At 37.5% G+C, this 21,797-nt stretch overlaps 1 protein-coding gene across 7 annotated transcripts in view; it reads right to left on the reverse strand.

The window, feature by feature from the left end:
• The window catches only part of LOC135207992 (otoferlin-like), a 217,566-nt gene that overhangs the window by 44,152 nt on the left and 151,617 nt on the right, over positions 1-21,797 (reverse strand). For 5 of the 7 annotated variants that reach the window (XM_064240077.1, XM_064240072.1, XM_064240073.1 and 2 more), the window contains 14 exons: positions 18,682-18,896; positions 17,017-17,200; positions 16,053-16,249; positions 15,281-15,478; positions 14,725-14,841; positions 12,776-12,928; positions 10,665-10,865; positions 10,065-10,181; positions 9,646-9,780; positions 9,256-9,405; positions 8,938-9,069; positions 8,200-8,361; positions 7,126-7,312; positions 5,947-6,155 (listed from right to left, as the gene is read on the reverse strand). In XM_064240077.1, coding sequence (XP_064096147.1) covers positions 5,947-6,155; positions 7,126-7,312; positions 8,200-8,361; positions 8,938-9,069; positions 9,256-9,405; positions 9,646-9,780; positions 10,065-10,181; positions 10,665-10,865; positions 12,776-12,928; positions 14,725-14,841; positions 15,281-15,478; positions 16,053-16,249; positions 17,017-17,200; positions 18,682-18,896 — 2,357 coding nt within the window. The remainder of the gene's footprint in view (positions 1-5,946; positions 6,156-7,125; positions 7,313-8,199; positions 8,362-8,937; positions 9,070-9,255; positions 9,406-9,645; positions 9,781-10,064; positions 10,182-10,664; positions 10,866-12,775; positions 12,929-14,724; positions 14,842-15,280; positions 15,479-16,052; positions 16,250-17,016; positions 17,201-18,681; positions 18,897-21,797) is intronic. The other 2 variants (XM_064240076.1, XM_064240074.1) reach the window with 2 other exon arrangements.

The raw sequence follows: 21,797 nt of genomic DNA on the forward strand, positions 1-21,797 counted from the left end.
GGGTTGGAGTTGGATTGCGAATCCGCCTCCACCCAGACCTTTCCTTCAACTTCCATCAAAAGAATTGACGGAGTATGCGGAGGACCTCCTTCAGAAAGGAGCAATAGCGAGAGTCAACAGATTAAAATTTCAAGGGCGCTTATTCAGCGTTCCAAAGAAAGGCTCACAAAAAAGAAGGGTAATCTTAGACTTATCCCGTTTAAACTTGGCCATTCGCTGCGACAAGTTCAAAATGCTCACCATCTCGCAGGTGCGGACCTTACTTCCCCGTGGGGCCGTCACCACCTCTATCGATCTTACAGACGCATACTATCATATCCCTATTGCAAGACACTTTCGCCCTTATCTGGGCTTCAAGATAGGAGATCAGGCATTCTCCTTCAAGGTAGTTCCCTTCGGTCTGAACGTGGCACCTAGGGTGTTCATGAAGTTGGCGGAAGTAGTCGTCCAACAACTGAGATCTCAGGGGATAATGGTAGTAGCGTATCTCGACGATTGGTTGATTTGGGCTCCAACAGTCGAGGAATGTCACAAAGCCACACTGAAAGTAATCCAGTTCCTAGAGTATCTAGGGTTCAAGATAAACAGGACAAAATCAAGACTCACTCCGGAGTCCAACTTTCAGTGGCTGGGCATTCAATGGAATCTATCCTCCCATACTCTGTCGATTCCATCAGCCAAGAGAAAGGAAATAACGAAGTCAGTAAAGCAATTTCTAGAACACAAATTTGCTTCAAGGAGAACCCAGGAAAGGATTCTGGGTTCCCTCCAATTTGCCTCAGTGACAAACATCTTGATGAAAGCCAAACTGAAAGACCTAACCAGAATCTGGCGCTCACGAGCAAATGTCAGATCCAGGGACAAGTTGTCATCAGTCCCACAGATTCTACGGAATCGTCTACGCCCTTGGGCAAAAGTGAAGAACCTGTCAATATCAGTACCCCTTCAGTTTCCTCCTCCGGGGATTACCATCCACACAGACGCTTCATTAAGCGGCTGGGGAGGATATTCTCAGTTCAAGAAGGTTCAAGGAACCTGGTCACCCCAGTTCCGCCGGCTTCACATAAACGTACTAGAAGCGATGGCAGTGTTCTTGACTCTGAAAAGGTTACGTCCGCCAAAGAACTCCCACATAAAGCTAGTTCTGGACAGCGCAGTGGTAGTCCATTGCGTAAACAGGGGAGGCTCCAAGTCACGACATCTGAATCATGTCATGGTAGCCATCTTCTCCCTGGCGGACAAGTTCAGTTGGCACCTCTCCTCCACCCATATAGCTGGAGTGAGAAACGTCATAGCAGATGCTCTATCCCGCTCAGTTCCTCTGGAGTCGGAATGGTCACTGGACAACAGTTCGTTCCAATGGATTCTCCGGAGGGTTCCAGGTCTACAAGTAGATCTATTAGCATCTCAAGCGAACCACAAACTCCCATGTTATGTGGCCCCCAACCTGGACCCTCTGGCCTACGCCACGGACGCTCTGTCCATAGATTGGAACAACTGGGAGAAGATTTATGTCTTTCCTCCAGTGAATCTTCTCCTGAAGGTACTGAACAAACTCAGGACGTTCAAGGGTCAAGTAGCTCTAGTAGCCCCAGACTGGCCGAAGAGCAATTGGTACCCTCTGATTCTGGAACTGGGTCTTCGTCCTCTTCGAATTCCCAATCCCAGGCTCTCCCAGTCAGTACAAACGAAGACTGTGTTCGCTTCCCTCAGGAATTCTCAAACCCTAACTTTATGGACTTCATGAAGTTTGCGGCTAAAAAAGATGCAGATATTGATCCACGAAATATTCTTTTCTTGGAATCTGATAAAAGAGATTCAACTTTGAGACAGTATGATGCTGCAGTCAAAAAGTTGGCAACCTTCCTGAGAGAATCAGATATTTAGAATCATGACAATCAATTCAGCTATATCCTTTTTCAGATCTTTATTTGAAAAAGGCTTAGCAGCTAGCACTATTACGACAAACAAGTCAGCCTTGAAGAAGATTTTTCAACTCGGGTTCAACATAGACTTGACAGACTCTTACTTCTCGTCTATTCCCAAGGCTTGTGCTAGACTTAGACCTTCAGTGAGGCCTACGTCAGTATCGTGGTTCTTGAATGATGTTCTAAAGCTGGCTTCAGAAACAGACAATACGACATGTTCATTTATAATGCTCTTAAGAAAAACTCTATTTTTATTAAGCTTGGCTTCAGGAGCTAGAATTTCAGAACTGTCGGCGTTATCCAGAGATCCGAATCATATAGAATTTCTTCCCACAGGGGAAGTTCTACTTTCTCCGGAACGTAGTTTTTAGCAAAGAATGAGGATCCTTTGATGAGGTGGGAACCGTGGAAGGTTATACCCCTTCCACAAGATGTTTCTCTTTGTCCAGTATCGACCTTACGAGCCTTTCTGTCCAGGACATCCTCATCCTCGTCGGGTCCTCTCTTTAAGAGAGAAAAAGGTGGTACTTTATCTATTAAAGGTATTAGGCAACAGATCCTGTACTTTATTAAGCAAGCAACCCTGATTCCTTCCCTAAAGCTCATGATGTCAGGGCAGTTGCCACCTCAATTAACTATTTCCAACACATGAATTTTGATGATTTAAAAAAGTATACTGGATGGAAATCGCCGACAGTATTTAAGCGTCATTACTTAAAGTCCTTGGAAGCTCTGAAATTTTCAGCAGTTGCGGCGGGTAACATAGTTTCCCCCGACTCTGCTTCATCTCAAGTTGAAGATCCAGTTCTCCTTTCTACCTATCTCATTCAACAGTTTGTCTATGCCTACCATGTTCATCTACGTCTACCTTGAGTCTTAGCTGCTCTTGTGATGCTACAGTGGGTGTCCCTTATTTTTTTTGCTAGGGTCACCCACAATTGTTTGTATATTCTGATCTCTATGATGTAGTCCCCTTATTTTTATGCTAGGGTGACACATCTACATTTGCAATGGTTACGGGTTTTGTATACTAAGTCATATACATTTGTTTATTATATTATTTTCTAAGTTTGTTCAATTCAGTTTATTATTATAATTGCTTTATTTACTTTGTACATATTTACTATACCACCAAATGTTAAGATCAACATATATTCCATGTAAGCCTGTACATATATGTTAACTTTAAGTTAATTTTAAGGAATATTTTCTAACGTGTATAATTGTGTATATGTATATTTCTTGGCAATTATATTTCTTTATTTTATTTTAAGTTTTATTGAGACCTTATTTATTTATTTTCTTTACAATCTTGTGCTAATTCTCTGGTACGATTTCGCGCAGCGACACGAACTGAGCCCAGAAAAGGGATTTTGACGTAAGGAAAAATCTATTTCTGGGCGATTGGTTCGTGTCGCCCAGCGAAATCCCACCCTACCCATCCCTGCGCCTCAAGATTGTCTGCTAACTTCAGGATGGCCACAAGAGGCGCAGCAGTCGGCAGCATGAGATGGAGTAGTAGTAGTTGCTGCCCACTCTGTGGGTCGGCTCCCCTCTTGTGGGGGTTTTGTAGTAGGAGATTTCTATTGGTAAGTGGTTCGTGGTAGTGGTCTCACTCGCCCTAGTGTTCATACCGACACCCTCTTGGAGGGTGAGCGAGTCAGTAGTACTGACCTTTTCTTTATTTTATTTATTCTCTGGTATGTGTTAGTGCATTTACCTTAGAAATAATGGATTAAAGGATATTTCGCTGGGCGACACGAACCAATCGCCCAGAAATAGATTTTTCCTTACGTCAAAATCCCTTAAGTATCCTTGATTTTTTTTATCTAATATTTAAGAGGCAAAAATGAGAAATTCAGTTGCTATATTCTTTCCTTAGAAACTCCAGAGCTCCACAGCGTCGTCGTAAAAAGAGGAACAATATACCAAATATCCTTGAAAGTTTTTGTACTCATGAAAACGGATGCAAGTAAATTACGACGTCAGTAGAGCCAATTACAATTGTGTTTTATTTAGGAAGGCTCAGACCAACAGCTGGTATGCTCTGCCAAGTGTTCCTTGGGGAAAGCTAAGTTCAGACTAAGAAAACATTTCGGCAAGTAATTTTGTCAACACTTTTTAGGAATCTAAGCTACGAAAAACAGGATGAATTCTATTAAATGCTTGAGAAAAATGCACCTTCAAAAGGTGCTTCAAAATTCGCTTTTGATAGTATGGTATAAAAGTACTACATGTAATGCAGTGCAGCTATTGTAGCTTTTAGTATCTGACTATTTAAATAGATATAAATTTGAATTGCATACATTTAGGAATAAAGTTCCAGAGGGTTTCAAGGTAGATTTGAGTTTGTGGGAGTTTTTAATCATAAGTCAAAACTATCAATCTATAAATTTTAGAAGATGAAGGAAAAAACGACATATTTCCAGCCAAAGCACGAAGATAGAAAGTTCCAAAAGGTTTTAAACGGTTTTTAAATGATTTTTACACCGAATTTTATCTGGTTTATTTTTTGGAAAACGAGAGGAATGCTTCGCAGTAGCGGGCGTCCAGACAAGACATAAAGTTTAGTGTCAATCTGTTTTTTAAGAGATGTGCGAATAAAGCCGAGTGTGCATGTTTTTAAATGGTAAACATGGCCAATTTAATCAATATAAATATGTAGATAAAAAGTCCATACAGAACACATGCGCACATTATTGAGTGATGAATGCTGCTATGATCATAATTCATCACTGTACACAGTACACCATTTTACCTGTTGTTGGAATAGTCATATAAAACTTAGGCCAAGGGCCAAGCTCTGGCACCTATGAGGTCATCAAGCACTGTAAATAATGTTGAGATAATTGTCAGGAGAGGGTGGATAGTAAGATGGAAGAACGTGACCAGGAACGAAGGTATAGTAAAAGGAATGAAAGTGGTTGTAGCTAGGGGCCGAGGGGACGCCACAAAGAACCTTCAAGTAATGTTGCACAGCGTGAGGTATACTGACGACATTAACCCCTTACGGGATTTTTCTGTTGTAGAAATCATAACATACAACATACACCAACAGACATACGATGACATTCAGCCGATACATATATCCTGTACAGCTGTGGGTATAATTCCTTGTAGTACATACACATGCTTACACACATTACTTCCGTGCTTTTGAGAGACTCTTGGCCACAAGACGGAGAAGGACACTTAAAGCAAAGTTAAGATGAAAGAATAACAGCTCCTATGTTTTAATAGGCATGAACACTGACAATATCTTTGAAAGGAAAATTTTTACCTTGACTCATTGGAATGCAGTAAATTCATATTGACAAAATCTCAGTTATGAATAACAAGGCTTTCTGGAATCTGCTGTTAGAAGTTTTTTCTTTTTTATTCACGAATCAACGGAAGTTAACGTACCGTACCATACGAGAACTATTCCTTTACAAATGACTTGAAGTGTTGTAATATCTCTTTATTTATTTTATAAAGTGATGATCCCTTTTGCAATAAAGGTATAAAAATTAGAAACAGTTAAATTACCAATCCCAATCAAAAAGCACAGAGAGAGAAATTTATCTTTTCATGTCTGAACTTTAAAATGTCCAAATTTATGGGTGAATAACGTTTTCCTATACTGATTGAGTCGAGAAATTCCAGGCAGCCTTTAAAATATAAAACCTTCTAGTATCAAATAAAAACCATAAGAGAAAACCATGTACGATCAATGAAAATCTTAATAAAATAAAAAGAATGTTTAAATATATATAAACAAGTAAAAGGTTAACATATATAATCAATACTAAAACGATTTTTAGCCAAAATCTGAAAAGGAAAAGAAATGCATCATAAGTAACGAAAACTACGAAATGAAAAAAAACACACCCCAAGAAAATATATATATAAGACGAAAAGACGGTGCAGTCTCAAGGCCAGGATAAAAAATCGGGCCTCCTATAATAGGAGAAACAAGCATAACAACAAATAAAGGTCAAGAAAAGAATATAAAAAAATAAGGAAAACTAAAACCAACCAAAGGAACGACCGGTCCTACACCCACATAATCGATGGTGATGATGGTGTCCTTCTGCAGGAGGGGACTTCGCTCATCTCTCTTGTTGGAGACGCTTCCCGTGCGTCCCCCTCCACCACCACCACCAAAGTGGCCTCCTCCACCGTAACCAGCACCGCCATGGACATTGTTGGGGACAAGGTTGTTGTTCCCCATGGCATTGTCTTCACCTGGGTAATCAGAGTAATAAAGAGATGGAGGAAATACTGTTATCAAAAAATCAGGTGGTTTCTCCTGACGAGGAATGGAAAATGTCACTATTGAATTCATACTTTGTTTACTAAATCAAAGATAAACCCCTACAGCAAAATACATCTACAAAATCTAGCAGTCATCCATACTTAATGGAAGGCTAATCAGCAACATGTTGACAACCCACCCACCCCCACACATCAAATATAGATTATACAACTTTCTATCATGCAAGTCTTCTCTAGCATCCTGGATATTGAGACTCTTCCACTCCACCATTCCATCTATCTTTTAGTTTCTATGCGATGCTCTTCTCCTTCCTCCTGAAACAGCCTCTTTTCGCCCACCAATCATCCTCAATTCTCTCCACATGGCTAAGCCATATAAAAATGCACTGATCCATCTTTTCAGCTACACTAACCTTTTCACCACATTTCTTATTTTTTAATCCTTCTTACTCCAAATGTACTTGACAAACAATGCTGCAGTACATCTCCATGGCGTTAATCTATTTCTTCACTCTTATTCCACATCCAGATTTCAATGATGAAGACCTGGCTCATCAATACTTCATACAGGCTACATTTGACGAGCACAGACTTTCCGCTTCTCATCACCATCCTCATTATCATCAGTTATAATGAGCATACATTATTAAGGAAGAAGCCAAAGGACCCTGAACTTGTCAGGCAAGCTTCTACAGAAGAAAATGTCTTATGTGAAAAGGCTAAACTAGAAAAAAAAGGCAGCAGGAATTATGTACACAGACACATACCAACATGCTCGTATATACAATAATTTAGTGTATGTAATGCATACAGCCTTTTTTCCTCTTTTAACATTTTCACACACATACAAACAGACACACGCACCCTACATATATCTAAACCCACTAAATTACTTTTAAATTCCAAGATAATTCTCAGTACGCATAGCATTTTTGATTACCTTGCAGCTGGTGCAGCGAAGCATTTCTAGCAGCTGCCTCTCTGTCTCTCTTCGTAACAGGGTTCCACATGTAGCGGTGGAGGTTAGAAATGATGTGGGTACCCACGAGCGTGAACCTGCCGAAGCTGCGGCAGTCCACCACACGTATTGTTATTGGAGGGCAGTAGAGTTCTTGTTCGGGTAGTTCCTGGTAAGGCGGAGGAGATTAAAATACCAAATATACATAAGAAAATATTTATGCATTCAAAAATAGTATACTAACAGCACTGGGGAGTACTGGCAAGTGAAAACAAAGCTTAAATCGACAAGAATTATGAAGGTGATTTTCCTCTACTCTGAAAGAGCATCTTTATTGAATAAGGTACCCTCAAAATGAGGGGTAAATCTTTACACTAAATTAAATGTTAAAATGCAGAGCATAATAGTATGAAATGTTAAAATAACAGAAAAAATAAGTACGAGAAACATGCTAAATGAAGACTAGGGACCATAACTGTGCTACAAGCAAGGTAAAATGGGCCGTATTGCTATAACCATACAAACAAAATTTGAGTGTTGATGACATTCTTGTTCTATTTTAGTTTTCCAAGCAAATACACACACGGCATGTAAATCTTTAAACCCAAAACCATTTTCTTCATAAGTTTAGTTCTAGGGAAAAGGAAAAATAACTCAATGCAATCAGCAGCGTCATCTGCTTACACTCATTCATTCACGTCCAAGGTGAAATATGAATGGCTAAAATGAGTATAATGCAGTTATTCATGACTGGGATGTCACTCAAATATTCTTGTTTAAGAATGAAGGAAACAGGAAACATAAAGGGGATGAAGAGGGGGCCTAATTCTGAAGGAAGCCATGGACGCCAGGAGCTTGTATAATGAAGATAACAGAAATAAGGGAAAACAGGGGAAGAAGAAAATTTCAAAGTCCATTTTAGACAGTCCTTTATTGCAAAAGTGAAAAGTATTGTGGCCCCTTATCACCAACCCATAAAAACTTTTCTAAAAAAATGGCATGTTCTGGATGACTTACCTTTGAAGAAACTGGGCAAATAAGTGAGCAATAACTTACCAAGTCGATGTACTTGACTGGGTTGATGAAATTTGGATTTCTTCTCGCTGACGTGATGACTGCCGATTGGATGATGTGGCCGGCGACCTCAACATCAACTCTCGGCCGATCAACCGTCAGGAGGTGGATCCTTTTCAAGTCTCGGAGACCCCAGAACAATACCTGTTGACATAGGAAGTATTCTTATCCACAAAGTTTAAGCTTTGTTTTACATAATGGTAAACCGCTACTGAATTTAAGAAGAAAATTAAATTAATTACCGAAACGTAACTTATCAACTTTATGAAGCTGGTTGACGTGCTGCCTGAAAAGTTATTTTAATAATGGAAATAAATTTAAACCACAAGAATTTTTATCTTCACAAGACTGATCAAGAAGGAGAAATATCAGAATGAAAACATATTGAAGCATGCGGTGTGCCTCAAATTTAGTTTTATATAAAGCACTGTCTTCAATAACTGAGTAAGAATGAAATATACAGTGGTTATGTCATCTTTTTAATGTAATGAAGTAATTTTTTTATTCGACAATCGACATGTTACAGAACTACTACTCACATTATGTAAAAAATAATTTTGTCCATAACTGTGGGCAAGGTAAGATATGTCTGGTATTTGTGAACGAAACCTATGCACTGAGATCATGAGCAGCAATCAAGTATATTCTGAAGAACACTTAATCAACCAAGTAGAGGTGGAAATAGAAAAAATATTACTGTATATGAAAACAAACGCGTACCTCTAATCTGTACTTGGCTAACGTTGGTCTAATGCCCCTTGGAACTGGTATAATAGGACCAGTTTCTCCCCCATACTGTTCCTTGGCTTGTGGCACTGCCACAATGTCCCCACCTTCCTCACCATCCTGAAACTGTGGCAAAATTACACCATGAGTTGTCTGATACCTTGTCAGTTCCGAGAAAGGAAGAAGTCCCCCTTTCATGAAATATTAGAATTACTACATTTTCGATGAGAGGAATAAAAATTAAAAACACTGTCAACTGTCAAAGTATGAAATGGCTACGAGAAGCCAAGACAAATCTGAAGGTGCAGTAACCTGAAGGAGTTCAAAGGTCGCGAGCAGTTCTCCAGCATGGTCTGTTCCTCTGTAGAGATCGTGCCACTCCAAGTGGGGTCGTTCGTAGGGTTTTTCCCTTAGTTTGATGTGGGGACGCGCGAGAGCTCGTCCAATAAATTCGGACTTTCCCTGAGAAGGAGATAATCGTAGTTACTACATGGGGTCACATACACATATATAAAAGGTGACAACTTGAGATTTAGATGTCAATAACTACTATAATTTTCACTAACCGAACTTTAAAAACTATAATAAAAAGGAACATGACTATTTACAAACTACTAATGTGACATTACATGAAATGCTCAATCCATCTATAAAATTACTATGCAAATGCAATACAAAGCAGTGAAATCAACCTATACTCACCACACTGTCTTGGTCGAAGATTTCTATGACAACCATTGGAGGTTCCTCTTCTATTTCTTCTTTTGTACCATACACTACAATGTCATCCAACACCAACATTTCATCCCAAGTTGGACTCAATGTTTCGTCGATTACCTGTAAAATTATATCAAAGCAGTAATTCAAGAATAAGTCTTTTACGCAGGGAATATTACCACAAGTATTTTAATACATACGACTTACTACAGTAGACTCAAAAAGAGATATATATGTACTAATATTTCATATTACCTTCTGTTACTTAAAAATGAACACCATATTCTTTAAAGGCTTGAATTTCAGATTAATAAGAACAATATAATAATAAATAAAACTGTGCAGGATTAAGGACAGACTGAAGCCACTAGGAAACAAACAAAAAAGGTAATCAGTATTCTCACCTGCGTGGTTCTACAGTGTTCTCCTAAAATGACTCTGGCAAACGGATCTGAGAGTCCAGACGAATCGGAGGCAATGAGAGAACGCGCTTGATACATATGTGCTCTCAACTGGAACGTCTGTTTGGAGGGAAAAGTTTACTAATTACTCACAGTATAAGGGAATCATAATAAAATACACTTCAGTCTATGCTAAGCTTTGTTGTCTTCATGTTGTTGGAAAACGTCATCAGCAAGCACTTGAGCAAATATATTTTGATTTTTCTGATAAAAATTGGTTAAAGTTGTTACAATCTTGAGAGAGAGAGAGAGAGAGAGAGAGAGAGAGAGAGAGAGAGAGAGAGAGAGAGAGAGAGAGAGAGAGAGAGAGAGAGAATATAATTTAACTCACCATGATCATGATCTCAACATACGATATATTAACCATCAGACACTATGTCATCTCGTAATCATAAAAATAAATTGCTGCAGAATTACTAATCTCTCATTTGCAGAAAAAAAATTAACTGCTGCACGATTACTGCTCCCTCATTTGCAAAAATGAATTCCTTCAGATTTACTATTTTCCCATTAGCATAAATAAATAACTACCAACTTACTCACCTGCTTCTGGGTATAGTGCAAGGTGATTGGTGGAAGGGTCAGGCTTCTCTCTATATTTCGGAGTTCGTAAGTGAGCTCGTAACCCTTCGGTATACCAGGAAGTAGGTTTTTCTTCTGCTTCATCAGACCTAACCACAAGTATATGTGTAGTTTGCCCTGGATCGCCCAACCGCCTGGACCACTTGACTTGCGCCCTGGAAGCTAAAACAAGGAATTAGTATATGTTAACAATTAGTGGAAAAATATCCAGTTATCAATAAACACTTTCTTAACACATCACTGAAACAAGAATTGATGGATGTATATATCAGGATTCAATTTGAATTTTTTTTAACTAAAAATGTAGACTCGCTTTGTTTCTGAAGACAGCGAATGATTTAAGCAAATATTTTTTTTCACAGGTTGCATGAATATTTTTTTATACTCGTAAATATCAAGTCGCAAATTAAACGACGTTTGTGGTTTAACTTTTTTTCTTTTCATATATATATATATATATATATATATATATATATATATATATATATGTGTGTGTGTGTGTGTGTGTGTGTGTATATATGTATGTGTGTATATATATATATATATATATATATATATATATATATATATATATATATATATATATACACCATCTTGAATTTTGGTTTATGCACCGCCGCCAAAAAGTCCTGAGAGCTTCCAGCACCGAAGATGATGCGACCTTATTAAAAGCACTCTCCTGGTGCCTGCCTCCGAACGCTTTCACCGCATTATCTGGAGAGGCTGCGGAGGAAGGACTTCGAAAAACATAATGGATACCCCGAGGTACGTACGAGGATCTCATGTTGCAGGCTTTGCACTTTTCTTCTTTTCTTTTCAATGACCTGATCTTTTTTTTTCCGTGATTATTATTATAATTATAATTACTATAGTTATTATTATTATTATATTAGTATTATTATTATTATTATTATTATTCATAAAGGGATATAAATATATATATATATATATATATATATATATATATATATATATATATATATATATATATATATATATATATATATAACACACACACACACACACACACACACACACACATATATATATATATATATATATATAATATATATATATATATATATATATATATAAAGACCATGAACTTGTATAAGAACATTTTGGCAATATATATATATATATATATATAGTATATATATATACATATATATATATATATATATATATATATATATATATATATATATATATATATATACATATAAGGACCAGGCATTGCTCACTGGTATACTTGATCATAAAACGCCCATAATATAAGCAAATCTCCACCATTTTCATTAAATATTTGGGTGGAAAACTTCTATAACGGAGGTCAAAAGTGAGATATACAACCATGTGATTGCTTGCAAACAATAATGTTTGATTTTAATTATGCATCACGTTTAATATACGTAACGAGTGATTATCAAGGTATAGTTGCAGAAAATCTTGCTTAATAAAGTAAAAATTAATTGCAACGCTGCATGACGCCAACTCCGGGAAGTATAAATACAAACGCTGCAAATATAATGCAATGAAATAAGAAAAGGGAACCTCATTTTATGATATGGGCTAAATACGTTACGCCTGAATAAAGGTTCGATTCAATGAGGCCATATTCTTCATTTTACAGATGGATGCTTCAATGACACTGTTATCATATAAAAAAAAGAAACAATTCTTTAACATTAGATTGAGCTCCCAATCTAAATTTTGCCTTTATTCCATATCATGTAGAAAAAAACTAAAAAGTATGAAAACCAACCAAAACAATTGAAAAAAAAACGTAAGCACTCGGAATTTTTCCTTTATTCCATATCCTGTAAGAAAAAAACCTAAAACGCATGAAAACATACCAAAACAATAAAAAAAACGCACACAAATAAACGCAAGTGCTCGAAATTTTTTCTTTATTCCTTATCCTGTAGAAAAAACTAAAAAGCATGAGAACAAACCAAAACAATGAAAAAAACGCAAAAAAAAAAAAACGCAAGCACTCCATGCGACGTCTTTCGACAGAGAGAGAGAGAGAGAGAGAGAGAGAGAGAGAGAGAGAGAGAGAGAAACTCTACCTTGAGGAAAATAGTCTGCGTGATACCGCAGTGTTTTCCTCTTTCCTGGTCGACAGAGGAGTAGATGAGATGTCTCGCCGGGATCCTTTGATAGGCTACTCTTTTCCCTCCGCTGATCATCCATACGAAGATATCCGGCAAGGCGTGCTGGGGCTGGAGGAGGGATAGAAAAGACAGAAATGTTTACTGTATATGCAAGATAAGGCAGGCTGGCAAACTGAAAGAACAAACCCTACTTACAAGATACTGAGATAAAACAAATATTAATACTTGGTATTGATCATTTCCTTTGCCTCATGCAAAGACTTGGATACAATTACACAGGTGAAAGGAATTTCATTTGGAGAATTACAAGAGTAAATGGGATTTCCTTAGGACAATTACATGAGTAAATGCAATGTTCTTAGGAAAATTACATGAGTAAATGCAATGTTCTTCGGACAATTACATGAGTAAATGGAATTTCCTTATGACAATTACATGAGTAAATGCAATTCCCTTAAGACATAGATTAACCATCAATGCTGTCTATAACCCCCTTCTCAAAAAATCATTAAAAACACTATGATTCAAGGCAGGAAATCTTGGAAAAGCCACCTTCCTTCAAAAAAACCTATTAAAATATACTTTCGTTGGTGTCAAATTATACAGCTATCTATTGAAAACCACGAGAGAAAGTTTTTTTTTTCTCCCTGAAACAACACAAACTGGAGAACAGACCTTTGAAAATTGAAAAAACAACACAAATTGGAGAACAGACCTTTGAAAATTGAAAAAACAACACAAATTGGAGGAAACGACCTTTGGAACTCAAAAACCAAAAACAACACAAATTGGAGAAACAGACCTTTGAAAATTGAAAAAAACAAAACACCCAAATTGGAGAAACAAGACCTTTGAAAAATTGAAAACACCAAAAAAAACAACAAATTGGAGAACAGACCTTTGAAAAATTGAAAAACAAACCCAAATTTGAGAAAATTACAGAACCTTTGAAAAATTGGAAAAACAACAAACTGGAGAACAGACCTTTGAAAATTGAAAAAACAACACAAACTGGAGAACAGACCTTTGAAAATTGAAAAAACAACACAAATTGGAGAACAGACCTTTGAAAATTGAAAAAACAACACAAATTGGAGAACAGACCTTTGAAAATTGAAAAAACAACACAAATTGGAGAACAGACCTTTGAAAATTGAAAAAACAACAAACTGGAGAACAGACCTTGTTTGAAAACTTTGAAAAAAAACACAAATGGAGAACTGAAACCTTTGGCAAATTGGAAAACAACAACTGGAACCATACCTTTGAAAATTGAACTTGAAAAAACAACCCAAACAAAATTGGAGAAACAGACCTTTGAAAATTGAAAAAACAAACACAAATTGGAGAACAACCTATTGAAAACCTTTGAAAACCACAACACAAAATTGAGAAAACAGAACCTTTGAAAATTGAAAAAACAACACAAATTGGAGAACAGACCTTTGAAAATTGAAAAAAACAAAAAAAACCAACAAAATCGGAAGAACAAAAGACCCTTTGAAAATTGAAAAAACAACACAAATTGGAGAACAGACCTTTGAAAATTGAAAAAACAACACAAATTGGAGAACAGACCTTTGAAAATTGAAAAAACAACACAAACTGGAGAACAGACCTTTGAAAATTGAAAAAAAACAACCACAAAACTGGAACAACAAGACCCTTTTGAAAATTTAAAAAAAAAAAACACAAAAAAAAAAAACAAAAAAAAAAAAAAAAAAAAAAAAAAAAAAAAAAAAAAATCGGAGGACAAGTATATCTAGAAGCCCATACAGTTTAGGAGCGTCATACTTCCTCTTCAGTGTGAAGACATTATCTCCACAATGAAGAGGGAGTGTGCTTCTTAATATATTCGTTCTCTAATTTGTGTGTGTCTTTTCATATACAAATCTCAAACTTACATCCTCAATGAGTCCTTTGAGCTTGGTGAGGTAGGAATGAGCAGTCTTGTACCTTTCCTTCAAGCTGTGTCTTGTGACAAGGGCTTTTGTGTGCCTTGCTGCGCTACCTAGATGATCCTGAAAGGTCAGAGTGTGTTTAAGATACAGAAGGTTGTTTTCCTATGCGAATTGTAAGGTTCCAGGAGCTTTATATGTCAGTATGTGTTTTATTAAAGCTAACCTGGAAGTCTCAAGAATTAAATTGCTCATAATTTTACATTAAAAAGTAAATACCTATCATTCTTATATGAGATCATCACAGAATCTGATGAGTTACAGTTTGTCTTCAAGTGTTATGTGTCTCTTATAAATAATGAAGCCCTATGCAGTGTGTGAATTGGCTCACTAATAAAGTTAAAAAGGTAATAAAAAAAAATAGAATAGCAGCAGTGAAATCAAAAGGCACGAATCAATACTAGTTGGATAAACTGCCTTCTCTCATACAAAAACGCCCACACAATTAAAAAGTAGTTTAATGCCAGACCAATTACTATATATTATTCTACAACAAACTCACTATTTCCCTCTGGCAGAGTCTCATTCTCTCCTTGTCCAGCTTCGTCCTCCCTCCTGTAGATCCCGCGGAGGCCGCCCTGGCTAGACTCAGGTACTGGCCACACGCCGTGACGAGCTCCTCCAGGACCTCCCTCAGGCGCCGTTCTGCGCTGCCGTCGTCTTCCTCGAGGAGGCTTGACACTTCCGACAATCCTTCTTCCTGTGAGGGGGGGGGGGGGGGGTGAGGGGAAAAGGGTCAGTTTATAAGGAGGTTGGCCTCAACTATAGGGTTTTACTGATGGTGTCAAGATTTCAAGTAGTGTTTGATTACCGTTAGCTTCGAAAATAGCTTCCATACAACGGATTCCACTCTGTGAATAAATGAATAATAAAAAACCTAATCCTTAATAGGGACTACGGGACTACTCATGAGTATCATAATAAAAATTTAAGTCAATAAGTCTTCCGTGCAGACACAACGGAACAATTATATTCCTCTCAAGCCAATTTTCATGTGATTAAATCTGCTTTGCAATAAGTGTATTGGTTATTTTTATGTATCACGTTTGCTTTAATGATATATCTGTAATTACACAAGCAAGCAAATTGGCGGAATTTAATTTCTAGCGTTAATTACAAAAAGAAATCAACTAGACATCCATGGCATTAGCTTCAGTTAATCTAAATGATGTACTATTTACAATTTACAACATTTGCCTTCAAGTCTCTTAACAGCTTTACCATCGCCGATTCTTATCACCAGACCACTGAGTCGACCTTATACTGAGACTCACCAGCTTGATGGCAATAGCAGCGATGACGTTCGAATTGAAGAGTCTTCTCCTGTGGTCTTGGAAGAACGACCTGACGTAGAGGCAGGGTTTGTCGTCCCAGAAAGGCAGGAAGTAGTAGGTCTTGTCGTTCGTCATGGGCTTCATGGGCGGGGTCGTCGACTGCCACATGGACGCCTCCGCAACAACCGATTCAGGACCTTTTGACAAAAAACAGAAATTTATGGTATCGAAGTTGAAAAAAAAAATTCACTGTAAAATTTTCTTTGTTTTGGTTCTATAACACGAACGAAGAAACATTCATATATGCACATTTAAACATGGAGATGGTCATTGTTTATATATATATATATATATATATATATATATATATATATATATATATATATATATATATATATATATATATATATATATATAGAGAGAGAGAGAGAGAGAGAGAGAGAGAGAGAGAGAGAGAGAGAATCTAATGGTCATTTTTATATGTAATTGAAACAGTCACAACGCCCTCTTAACTTCTCAAATTCTTCGCTCTTTTTTGGATACGCTTGTCACTACAAAGTCTTGAGATCCAACTTCAAAGAAATATGAAAGAAAATCATATCTTTGAAGTTGGATCTCAAGGCTTTGTAGTGACAAGCGTATCCAAAATAGAGCAAAGAATTTGAGAAGTTAAGAGGTTAATGTGGCTATTAAATAATAATATACATACATACATACATACTAATACATACATACATATATTATATATACATATATATATATATATATATATATATATATATATATATATGTGTGTAAAAGTCTTAAAGTACCTATGCATTTACGGATATAAAAACAAGTGTGAAACGCCAACAAATACGGAACAAATCCTACGGCACTAAATCTACATATCTGAATATTCCAGATCCCAGAATCTATATTTTTTAACGTTCCAGACCCTAAAGCCAGTTCGAACGCCACTCACCGGAATCCCCATCGCTTTCCTCGTCGCTGGAAGGCCTGGCCGTCGAGGACCCATCCAGGGAATTGCCAGCATTCCCGATGGAGAGCTCGAACGAGACCGGCTTGTCGCTCACCCGCTTCTCGACCATAGTCGCCTCGTGGACAGATGCGAACAGCAGGAACTCCTCCGACTTCCCGTAATTGCTCTGGAAAGGAGGTGATATGTTTGTAGTTACAGATATTACCCTACTTACGAACATTCGTCTTACGAACATTTGGCTTACGAACATTCCTCTTACAAACATTCAACTTACGAAACATTCCACTTATGAACATTCAACTTACGAACATTCCACTTACAACATTCGACTTACGAACATTTGACTTGAAACACTTGAGTTATGAACATTTGACTTACGAACATTCGACTTACAACATTCGACTTACGAACATTTTACCTACGAACATTCGACTTACGAACATTCAACTTACTACATTCGACTTACGAACATTCAACTTACGAACATTCGACTTACAACATTCGACTTACAAACATTTTACTTACGAACATTCGACTTACGAACATTCAACTTACTACATTCGACTTACGAACATTCAACTTACGAATATTTGACTTACAACATTCGACTTACAAACATTCAACTTACGAACATTCGACTTACAACGTTCGACTTATGAACATTCAACTTACAGCATTCAACTTGCGAACATTCGACTTACGAACATTCAACTTACAGCATTTGACTTACGAACATTTTACTTGCGAACATTTGACTTATGAACATTCAACTTACTACATTCGACTTACGAACATTCAACTTACGAACATTCGACTTACAACATTCGACTTATGAACATTTTACTTACGAACCTTCGACTTACGACATTCTTCAACTTTACTCATTCGACTTACGAACATTCAACTTACTACATTTGACTTACGAACATTCGACTTACAACATTCGACTTACGAACATTCAACTTACGAACATTCGACTTACAACGTTCAACTTACGAACATTCGACTTTACAGCATTCAACTTACGAACATTCGACTTGCGAACATTCAACTTACAGCATTCAACTTACGAACATTCGACTTTCGAACATTCGAGTTTCGAACATTCGACTTTTGAACATTCAACTTCCGAACATTTGACTTTCGAACATTTGACTTACGAACATTCGACTTTCGAACATTTGAGTTACAAACATTCGACTTACAAACATTCGACTTACAACATTTGAATTTCGAACATTCGACTTACGAACATTCGACTTACAAACATTCGACTTACAAACATTCGACTTACGACATTCGACTTACAGCACTTGACTTTCGAATATTCGACTTACGAACATTCAGAGATACAAACGGAATCATAACCAATTGGTTACTTAGCAACAGGACCTACAGCTCAATGTGGGATCCGAACCACGTTACATCGATAAGTGAATTTCTAGTCAACAGAAATAAATTCCTCTGGTTCCTTCACTGTCAGCAACCAGAAGATAACTTGGGCTACCAGACTAATAGGCGAGCACGCAAACCACTCATCCATTGAGGAACTTTGTAGTCTTTAACCGTTGACCCCCTACGAGAAAACGGCCACCAGCTTGAAAATAATAACAATCACAATGACGGACGAATTTCCTCTGATCTTACCTCCTGTATGGGAAGCGTGTTCTCGACTTCTACTTCGGAGGGCGCCACGTCCAGCTGATCCGTAATCTGGCACCTGACGGACAACAGTATTCGACCCCTGTATGCGATACCTTCGCCTAGACCTGCGTTGAGAGAGGCGTGTTCGTCCATGACTGAACCGTCTCTCGTCGAGCCGTACAAGTGGACGTACGCTGGGCCAAAGGTCGGTAGGAATCCTGATAAAAGAAATATTTGCGTGACCGTGCAAGCTTGTTTGTCTTGTGCATGCATACAACGGTAAATAACAGATGAGGGCTGTACATCTAACTTGATTTTCAGGCGATTAGTAAAATAATGCAGCGTACTTCTTATAAGATATCCGTTGTTTTCGTTTAATTCTAATTCCTTGAATTGAACTTACAGCCCAATTTCCTAAAAGAACTGCATTTCATTCAGTGTCAACGGAATTCTCTAAAAAACTACATTTCATTCAACATCAACCCAATATCCTTCAATGCAATAGATTCAACCCAGTAGTGCCCTAACAGCAATGCAGTGAATCCAACCTGAACCCAATCCCTCATGACAAAGAAATGAATCAGTAACGCCTCTCAATGCAACAGTACCGTTATTTGATAAAACAAAACTGACAAACAAGATTATCGGAAGACTATCGGGTCATCAGCACTGCAACAGCACACAATGCATCTCTACATGATTAAAAAGTGCGAACTATTCTAGAATAGAACTGTTAAGGAGCTAATTCACTATGGAAAATGCTACAGGCATCAAACTAGAAAAAAGGGTCAAGCAACATTTGGCACCAAAATGCTGCAGCAACATTCAGATTAATAGTAGTATAATATCTTCAATACTAAGTCATTCTGCTTGCTGGGCCATGCGACCGTTGTGTTTGGTGAAAAGTGTAGGTTTTTAATGAATCTCGAATAGTATATCAAAAAATAAAATCATCTTTGGAAATTAAACCAAAAGTCCGGCAATGCTTGCGGCTTTTATTATTATTATTATTATTATTTTATTTTTTGCTCTATCACAGTCCTCTAATTCGACTGGGTGGTATTTATAGTGTGGGGTTCCGGGTCGCATCCTGCCTCCTTAGGAGTCAATCACTTTTCTTACTATGTGCGCCGTTTCTAGGATCACACTCTTCTGCATGAGTCCTGGAGCTACTTCAGCCTCTAGTTTTTCTAGATTCCTTTTCAGGGATCTTGGGATCGTGCCTAGTGCTCCTATGATTATGGGTACGATTTCCACTGGCATATCCCATATCCTTCTTATTTCTATTTTCAGATCTTGATACTTATCCATTTTTTCCCTCTCTTTCTCTTCAACTCTGGTGTCCCATGGTATTGCGACATCAATGAGTGATACTTTCTTCTTGACTTTGTCAATCAACGTCACGTCTGGTCTATTTGCACGTATCACCCTATCTGTTCTGATACCATAGTCCCAGAGGATCTTTGCCTGATCGTTTTCTTTCACTCCCTCAGGTTGGTGCTGTACCACTTATTACTGCAAGGTAGCTGATATTTCTTGCACAGGCTCCAGTGGAGGGCTTTTGCCACTGAATCATGCCTCTTCTTGTACTGGTTCTGTGCAAGTGCCAGGCATTCGCTTGCTATGTGGTTTATGGTTTCATTTTTCGTATTGCACTTCCTACATATGGGAGAGATGTTATTTCCGTCTATCGTTCTTTGAACATATCTGGTTCTTAGGGCCTGATCTTGTGCCGCTGTTATCATTCCTTCAGTTTCCTTCTTTAGCTCTCCCCTCTGCAGCCATTGCCATGTGTCATCGCTGACTAGTTCTTTAGTCTGTCTCATGTATTGTCCGTGCATTGGTTTGTTGTGCCAGTCCTCTGTTCTGTTTGTCATTGTCCTGTCTCTGTATTTTTCTGGGTCTTCGTCTACTTTTATTAGTCCTTCTTCCCATGCACTCTTTAGCCACTCGTCTTCACTGGTTTTCAGATATTGCCCCTGTGCTCTGTTCTCGATGTTTACGCAGTCCTCTATACTTAGTAGTCCTCTTTCTCCTTCCTTTCGTGTTATGTATAGTCTGTCCGTATTTGCTCTTGGGTGTAGTGCTTTGTGTATTGTCATATGTTTCCTGGTTTTCTGATCTATGCTGCGGAGTTCTGCCTTCGTCCATTCCACTATTCCTGCGCTGTATCTGATTACTGGCACTGCCCATGTGTTTATGGCTCTTATCATATATTATTATTATTATTATTATTATTATTATTATTATTATTATTATTATTATTATTCAAAACGTGCTCCAATTCAAACAGAACAAGTTAGGAAGGGGCCACTAACCTGCTAAGCAGGCTTATGTATAATATTATGCATATATGAGGGAAAAAGGATCATATCAAGAATACAAACATCATTGCGAATCCATAATTAAATATACCGCAACTTAAAAATGCAGAATAAGGCTATAAAATACATAAATTCCAAACTCAAAAAAATACCAACACACATTGTATTTACTTGAGTCCACCAACCCTTCCACCAGCATCAAGAGATCAGTGCAACTTCAACTCAAAACCAATTCACAAAAAAACAAAATAAAAAAATATTCCGAACGACCCCTCTTATGCCATTTGGGAGGAAAAGATCAGTCGCAGTTAAATGAATCACTAGATGGTACTGGCCTATTATTAGTAAGAGAGAGAGAGAGAGAGAGAGAGAGAGAGAGAGAGAGAGAGCTGCTCCCTTTTACACTAAACCCCACAAGATATTGAAATATGACAGTATTTGGGGATGATATACAAATGCACAACTTGGTAGCAATCACAAACATTACAAACTGAGATCAAATCTGGTTGACATACAGAGCAGAGAGAGAGAGAGAGAGAGAACCACAAACATGTCCAAAGAGTGTGTTTCAGGCTGTATTAAGGCAATAAATAGTGTTTGAAATGGTTAAGAGAAAAATAACACTAAAGCCCGATGACTTAAAAAAATAAATACCCTATTTGTCGAAACTTTGAGATACGATTAAGAAAGGATCACGGAAGGACAACTTTTGCAAATATATCCTGAAAAGGTTCCTAAAAGTGAAATAACATTTACGGACGTAAATGAGGTGAAAAGAATCTCCAAATGGGCCAA

Source organism: Macrobrachium nipponense, chromosome 34 (genome assembly GCF_015104395.2).
Source record: "Macrobrachium nipponense isolate FS-2020 chromosome 34, ASM1510439v2, whole genome shotgun sequence".
NCBI classification, from domain to species: Eukaryota; Metazoa; Arthropoda; class Malacostraca; order Decapoda; family Palaemonidae; genus Macrobrachium; species Macrobrachium nipponense.